Raw genomic sequence first — 8,616 nt, 5'->3', positions numbered from 1 at the left:
ATACTCTACTGCAATGAAAAAAGTGAACTACTACTACACACAACAACATGACTGAATCACAAAAACATAATGTGGAACAAAAGATTACTTCTGAATGACTCTATTTAAATAAAATTCAAAGACAGTAAAAACTAATCTATGGTTTTAGAAATCAGGATAGGGACTACCTTTGGGGAGAAGTGTGGGGGGTAGTGAATGGGAGGAGTCTTATGGGGTGCTGATAAGGTTTATTATTTGGTTACATGGGTGTGTTCACTATGTGAATAATCACTGGACTAAAATTTCTTATTTCTGTATTTTTCTGTATGTGCATTATACTTCAATTTATTTTTTTTTTTTTTTTTTTTTTTTTTTTTTTTTTAACATTTGCAGAGGTTTTAATTCTCACTCAAATAACTTATAAAAACTAGACAGAAATTCAGCAGAGATAGAAGATACAAAAAAATACTAACTATCAACTCGATTTACTGACATTTATAGAACACATTACTCAGCAGAAGCCACTTTTTTTTTTCAATACACCTGGAACACTAACAAGACAGACTAATTCCAAGCCAAGAAATGCTTTCAGTACATTTTAAAATACTTGAGTATGTTCTCTAAATGCAATGGAACCAAATTAGAAATCAACAACAGAAAGGAATTAGGGAAATGTCCAAATATTTGGAAATTAAACAACATACATCTATATAACCTATTAGTCAAAAAAGAAATCATGGAGCTTCAGGGTTCATTTAAAAACCATCTCCCCTAAGAATATTGTGTATGTGTGTGTGTATATGTGTATGTGTATTTAATCATAATACTGGCAAAAGGATTTTAGTTTCACCTAAGTAGTGACATTTCTGCTTGAAAACTGGAGGCCTTTTCTCCTATACTGGGTTAGAAAAGTTACTTGCTGTAAAAAACTTGTATGTTGAGTCACACAGATTATTGATGAAGTGATACTAAAATATCTTCCCTACCAATTTATTTGGTGGGGATTACTTCAGTATCTACTAAGGTAGTATTACTATAAGAATACATTTTGAACCTAAATTTGTTGGGATATGAATGTGGTATGTTTGAGTTTATTTGTAATATATTTAAATTAAGTGGCTATATGAGCAATATTAGAATGGCATAGTGGTTACCAAATGAGAGTCAGGCTGCTTGGGTTCAAATCCTGACTTCTCCACTTGTGGTATTTTTGGCAAGTTATTTAACCCCTTAATACCTATTTACATATTTGTAAAATGGGAATAACAATAGTACCTACTTCATAGGGTTGATATGAATTAATACATGTAAACACTTTCAACAGTACAAGGCACATAGGAAGTGCTTCATAAATGTAAGTGGCTAGATTATTGTAATGTGATCTTTTTTTTTTCCTTCATTTTATTGAGATATATTCACATACCACGCAGTCATACAAAACAAATCATACATTCAATTGTTCACAGTACCATTACATAGTTGTACATTCATCACTTAAATCAATCCCTGACACCTTCATTAGCACACACACAAAAATAACAACAATAATAATTAAAGTGAAAAAGAGCAATTGAAGTAAAAAAGAACACTGGGTACCTTTGTCTGTTTGTTTGTTTGTTTCCTTCCCCTATTTTTCTACTCATCCATCCATAAACTAGACAAAGTAGAGTGTGGTCCTTATGGCTTTCCCAATCCCATTGTCACCCCTCATAAGCTACATTTTTATACAATTGTCTTCGAGATTCATGGGTTCTGGGTTGTAGTTTGATAGTTTCAGGTATCCACCACCAGCCACCCCAATTCTTTAGAACCTAAAAAGGGTTGTCTAAATTGTGCATAAGAGTGCCCACCAGAGTGACCTCTCGGCTCCTTTTGGAATCTCTCTGCCACTGAAGCTTATTCCATTTCCTTTCACATCCCCCTTTTGGTCCAGAAGATGTTCTCCATCCCACGATGCCAGGTCTACATTCCTCCCGGGGAGTCATATTCCACGTTGCCAGGGAGATTCACTCCCCTGGGTGTCTGATCCCACGTAGTGGGGAGGGCAGTGATTTCACCTTTCAAGTTGGCTTAGCTAGAGAGAGAGGGCCACATCTGAGCAACAGAGGCATTCGGGAGGAGGCTCTTAGGCACAATTATAGGGAGGTCTAGCCTCTCCTTTACAGCAACCGTCTTCCCAAGGGTAAAACCTATGGTAGAGGGCTCAACCCATCAAACCACCAGTCCCCTATGTCTGTGGTCTTGTTAGCAACCATCGAGGTGGGGTAGGCCAATACCTCTGCATTCTCCACAGGCTCCTCAAGGGGGCACTACATATTTTTTCCTTGTTTTTTTTTTTTTTAACTTTTTTTCTTTTTTAAATCAACTGTATGAAAACAAAACAAAACAAAACAAAAAAACAAAAACATACAATAAAAGAACATTTCAAAGAGACCATAACAAGGGAGTAAGAAAAAGAGAATAACCTAAGATAACTGCTTTACTTCCAACCTGTTCCTACTTTACCCCAAGAAAGTTACCTAATATAGCAACATTTCTGTGAACTTGTTCCTACTATATCCATCAGAAATTAACAGACCATAGTCATTCCTGGGCATCCCCAGAACGTTAAATAGCTTATCTGTTCTTCTTGGATTATTGTTCCCCCTTCCTTAATTGCTCTGTATTGCTAGTTCCCCTACATTCTACATTATAAACCATTTGTTTTACATTTTTCAAAGTTCACATTAGTGGTAGCATATAATATTTCTCTTTTTTGTGCCTGGCTTATTTCGCTCAGCATTATGTCTTCAAGGTTCATCCATGTTGTCATATGTTTCACGAGATCATTTCTTCTTACTGCCGTGTAGTATTCCATCGTGTGTATATACCACATTTTATTTATCCACTCATCTGTTGAAGGACATTTGGGTTGTTTCCATCTCTTGGCAATTGTGAATAATGCTGCTATGAACATTGGTGTGCAGATATCTGTTCGTGTCACTGATTCTATCATCTGCAATGCCAAAGATTTTAGATATCAAATATTTGAGTAAAACAGTTCCAAATAACCAAAACATCGCTAGATAAGCTACAAAAGAAAAATAAAACAACAAAAATCTTGTTATGTCCTATAGCCATTCCATAGATGTAGCTTTTCTCGTCATGATAGTTTAGGGAGACAGGCTTCTGCGGCTGCCATTCTTCTCCTCGCCTCCCTGGTCAGAGTCTTCAATTTATTTTTGAAGTTGGTTTTTGTTTATTTATTTTTTTTTAAGAGTGCTGGCTCTCAAATCAACCTGACTAGGCTGGATTCCTGGCAGTCGATTTAGGATAAATTACACATGTGCACCAAAAATATGTACACATGTGCACCAAAAGACACGTATAAGAATATTCACAGCAGCAGTATCTGTAAGTCTCAAACTGGAAGCAATACAAAATCTCCATACATAATTGAATGGATAAATAAATTTTGCATGATCATACAATAGAATACTATAAGAAATAAAAATGAACAGCCTATAGCTACATACATCAACATGGATGAATTTCACAAAATCCTACTGAACAAAGAAGCTAAGGACAAAATACTATAGTATGATTTCAGTTATAAAAAGTTCACGATCAAGTAAACTAAACTATGGTGTTGTAAGTCAAGATAGTGGTTACCTTCGAGCAGGTGGGAGGGAGTAGAGATTAGGGAACACATGGGGGTGCCTATAGGATGCTGGTTTGGGTGGTGGTTATTTGATGTACACCAGAGGTGTGCTGGCGCGGGATCCTGTCCCCTCTCCAGTGCTGACTGAGCCTATCTCTTCCCAACTCACGCTCAGTGGTGTCATGCTGGGAGCTAGTAACTGGCCATGGTGGGAGCAATTATGCCATGGACATTGACAAACACTACAAATCAGGCTCTCCCATCCCACCCTGAGAGCAGTTAAACATCTACCAGCACACTACTTAAATATACACTTTGAAAATTCAATGAGCTGAATGATTATTATTTGAACAGGTTTCTGTATAAATTATACTTCAATAAATTGTTTGAATAAAACAGCATAACAAAATATTTTAAAATATATACCTGAGTTCATAAGAAAGAATGGGAAATCCCCAGGTCCAAGTGGGGGGAAAAAAAAAAAAGGAAGTGCTAAAAGCGAGAGGGAGCAAGAAGCAACAAAGAGACATAAGACACAGACAGTGAGAAAGAGTAAAGCATTCACTAAATGAGAAGGAAGCAGTTTCATGTCTCTCTCCCCTACATTTCTCTCCCTTTCAGACAACACACACCAGCACCAGCCCTCTGTTGTCTGCTATAGACAGGGATCCCAGGGCTCAACTCCACCAAATAACAACTGCTGCCCTCTCCCACCAGACAGACAGCTTCTCTCAAGGGGGCAAAAATTTCCAAAATCTTCTGGTCCTCCAGTCTAGAAAAGCTGCAGATTGGGTTCTGCTCACTGTGGGAGGGGACAACTGAGCCATGTCTGGGGTGGGAGACCCCCCACCCCCACCCCAGGACAGTGGAAACCTCAAGAAGCAAGGCAAGGTTGATGAGGTAGAGCTGAACTTTTAGTCTGATAAACTATGCAGCAGTCCTTCTCAGCAGGCAGGGAGCCCAGGGACCCAGAGACATGATAAGAAGCCACAGGTATCTCAGTAGAACCCAGCATGGGAACAAACCCAAGACAAGGTCCTGAGCCCTGGGCATGAATATGGAGTGCCCAGGCCAGACTATCTTCCCCAGCCTCCTCTTCCTGTTGCTTCTTCCCCCTGGGAGGGCCCTCTGACTCTAGGTGTCTGTAAATGACAAGGACACCACAGAACACAACTTCTTCCTGAGACAATCTCTTTATTCATACCCAGGTACTGTGATAGGGCCTGGAACCCAGTAGACAATAAATGATTCTCCGGGCGCCGGCGTTTGCCTCCGGGGCGAGCGGCTCCGGGGCGCGAGGTCGGCCCAGGCGTCCGCTCCCGCAGGGGTCGCGACCCGGGACGGCTATCGCGGCCGGTGGTCCCGGGGCCTCCGCTGCGGCGTGAGGCCGCGGGTGAGGCCGGGCTCCCGGGAGTCCCCGCAGGCCTGGGGACGAGTCTTTTGGAGACTCAGCCCATCCTCAGAGGAAAAGCCCAGAAAGAGGACATGGCTACTGGACAGGGGGAAGGAAGCTCTCAGGTGTCCGTGACCTTCAAGGATGTGGTTGTGCTCTTTACTCGGGATGAATGGAGAAAACTGGATCCTTCTCAGAGAAACTTGTATAAGAATGTGATGCTGGAGAACTATAGGAACCTAATCTCAGACTCCCATTTTCCAAACCAAAAGTGATCTCCTTGTTGCAGCGAGGAGAAGAGCCCTGGAAGGTAGAGAAAGAAAGTCCTGGAGGCTCCTCTCTAGGATGGAAGAGCAGTCATAAAACCACAAAGTCAACTCAAACACAAGACTCGTCATTTCAGGGACTGGTAATAACAAGATCCAAAAGGAACAGACCCTGGGACTTTAAATCAGAAAATCCCTGTGTATATGAAAATAGATTAGAAAAACAGGATAAAAAGGAAAAAAATCTCACTATAGAAAGAAGCCATAGAAATACTGAATTTGACCATAACTTAAGCCTAAAACCAGTCCCTGATAGACGACAGATTCTTCCTAGAGAAAAAACACTGCCAAAGTATGAAATACAAGGAAACAACTTCAAACAGAATTCAAATTTACTTAACCAACCAAAAATCAACACAGCAGAGAAACGCTATAAATGTAGTATGTGTGAGAAAACCTTCATTAACAACTCATCCCTTCGTAAACATGAGAAAAACCATAGTGGAGAGAAATTATTTAAATGTAAAGAATGTTTAAAAGCATTCAACCAAAGTTCAGCTCTGATTCAGCATCAAATAACTCATACTGGAGAGAAACCCTATGTATGTAAAGAATGTGGGAAGGCCTTCACTCTTAGTACTTCACTATATAAACATTTAAGAACCCATACTGTGGAAAAATCCTATAGATGTAAAGAATGTGGCAAATCCTTCAGCCGAAGGTCAGGACTTTTTATACATCAAAAAATTCATGCTGGAGAAAATCCCTATAAATATAATCCAGGTAGGAAGTCATCTAGTTGCAACACATCCCTTCCTGGATGTCAGAGAATTCATTCCAGAAAGAAGTCCTATTTGTGTAATGAATGTGGCAACACCTTTAAGTCTAGTTCATCCCTTCGTTATCATCAGAGAATTCACACTGGAGAGAAACCTTTTAAATGTAGTGAATGTGGGAGAGCCTTCAGTCAGAGTGCATCTCTTATTCAACATGAAAGAATTCACACTGGAGAAAAGCCCTATAGATGTAATGAATGTGGAAAAGGCTTCACTTCTATTTCACGACTTAATAGACACCGAATAATTCACACTGGTGAGAAGTTTTATAGTTGTAATGAATGTGGTAAAGCCTTAAGTTCCCACTCAACACTTATTATTCATGAGAGAATTCATACTGGAGAGAAGCCATGTAAATGTAAAGTGTGTGGAAAAGCCTTCAGACAAAGTTCAGCTCTCATTCAACATCAGAGAATGCATACTGGAGAAAGACCCTATAAATGCAGTGAGTGTGGGAAAACATTCAGGTGTAACTCATCCCTTAGTAATCATCAGAGAATTCATACTGGAGAGAAACCATATCGATGTGAGGAATGTGGCATGTCTTTTGGTCAAAGTTCAGCTCTTATTCAACATCGCAGAATTCATACAGGAGAGAAACCCTTTAAATGTAATACATGTGGGAAAACTTTTAGACAAAGTTCATCACGTATTGCACATCAGAGAATTCATACTGGAGAGAAACCCTATGAATGTAATACGTGTGGGAAACTTTTCAACCACAGGTCATCTCTTACGAATCATTATAAAATTCATATTGAAGAGAACCCCTAGAAAGTAGATTTCCATGTGCAAAAGCCTTAAACCAAAGCTTATCGGAGAATGCATACTTGTGATGATGTAATAAATGTATTGGATATGAAAAAACTTATCTATAGGAATTTAGTCCTCATCAGATATTAAATTCCAAGGCTAAACCTTGACTATGTAATAGATATGAGGAAAGCATTCATGTCTGTCAGACACTTAAAATAACCTGAGATGAAGAATTCACAAGAGACATTGACTTTGGGTGTTTGTAAAATAAAGGTGTTTTTTTTTTTTTTTTTTCCTCTCCCTTTCTATAGCAGTATACACTAGATGTCATATGTGGTTGCCATAAACATCGGTGGGTGGGAAGGTTTGGGTTGGATATCACTAGAAAAACATCAAACCTTATAGACTGGTAATATATTTTTTATAACATTTTAGTAGCATACAAAAGGGTTGTTTAAAGAAACTATACATTTTTAGAGAAAAGGACCAAATAAAAGATAAAAAATGAACTGTTAACTACCTCTCAGTCTCTGGGGTTTGTCCTTTTCTTTACCTGATGTCAAACTTTGTGCATGTATTTCAATAAAAAGAAAAAAAAAAAAAAAAAAAAAAAAAAAAAAAAATGATTCTATGGCTGACTAAATTCACGGCCCACCCCTAGGACCATCTTTGATTTCCCTAATTGACCTCAGGACCTGGGCAGTTTCTACTCCCACTGGGACCCCTGGGCTTGGCCATATTGCCTTCCCCTGCAAGAGGAAAAGTCCCCTACAAGAGTTCCCCAATCCTTACTGTACAACCCCACCTCTGTGATTCACCTCCACCCTTCCTCCCTCTCCTTACAGAAAAGATGGGATGGGGCATCCTGGTCCCTCTGCTGCCCAGGGTCCTCAGGACCCCCAGGACCTCAGGGACATCTTGGCCATGAAGATGTCCCAGTATCACCCTGGATATCCTTGGGCCATTGAGCTCTCAGGAATCCTGGGGACACCAGGTCTTCCTGGACCCCAGGCTTCCCTGACTGTCTAGGGCTGCCAGACCCAAATGGGCTCCCTGGGGTCCCTGAAGCTCAGGAACCAGTGGTGCCTGCTGCGCCGGAGTCTCCTCCAGGACAAACAGGCCAGTCAGGGCCTCAGGAGAGAAGAGGCCATGCACCTTGACAGCTCTCTTCTCTGCCCCTCACTCCCCTATCCCAAGTCCTCCTGAAACCTCCCTCGACACTCCTTTTAATTTCTCCCTGGGATTTCTTATCTATCACCAAGATTTTTAGCCCTCCTTTTTCTAGCTGTCTTATTGCTACAACTGGAATGTGAGTTACTGGACATCAACAAGTGCCTTTCACTCATTTTCTTCCCTTTATTATTTCTGTCTCTCCCTCCCTCCTTTTTTAGACCCTCACCAACCCTCATCCTTCCCTATGCACTTTCCTACAGTGAATGTGGCTCACATGTAAGATACCGTGTCCTACACCTCTGTGTGGTCTTAGACTGGTGCAAAAAGATGCTCAGCAATACGTGTTGATTTACTGACCTTCTGCCCCACATGCCCTGATACTCTCCTTGGGGTCTGTCCCAAGGCTGGAGGACTCATTTCATCCCATGTCCTAAATCCCCTTCCCAACACAGGGCCTGAAGGGAGAGCGAGGACCCCCAGGTGTTCCAGACTTGCCTAACGAGAGAGACTTGAAGGGGCTTCCTGGAGCCCCCAGCCCACAGGAAAGATGATCTACATTCAGGTAAGTGTCCC

General features: G+C 40.7%; 1 protein-coding gene across 1 annotated transcript; it reads left to right on the top strand.

Annotated features, from left to right (window-relative positions):
• Positions 1-4,877: 4,877 nt before the first annotated feature.
• LOC119513763 (zinc finger protein 354A-like) lies at positions 4,878-7,459 on the top strand. The gene is given in 2 exon segments (XM_037809197.1): positions 4,878-5,258; positions 5,261-7,459. Coding segments are annotated over 2 exon segments (1,782 nt in total). The 5' UTR covers positions 4,878-5,104; the 3' UTR covers positions 6,889-7,459.
• The last annotated feature ends 1,157 nt before the right edge of the window (positions 7,460-8,616 follow it).

The sequence above is a fragment of the Choloepus didactylus genome, chromosome 18, assembly GCF_015220235.1.
Source record: "Choloepus didactylus isolate mChoDid1 chromosome 18, mChoDid1.pri, whole genome shotgun sequence".
In the NCBI taxonomy this organism is placed as follows: domain Eukaryota; kingdom Metazoa; phylum Chordata; class Mammalia; order Pilosa; family Megalonychidae; genus Choloepus; species Choloepus didactylus.
This window is presented reverse-complemented; position numbering and strand designations above follow the sequence as displayed.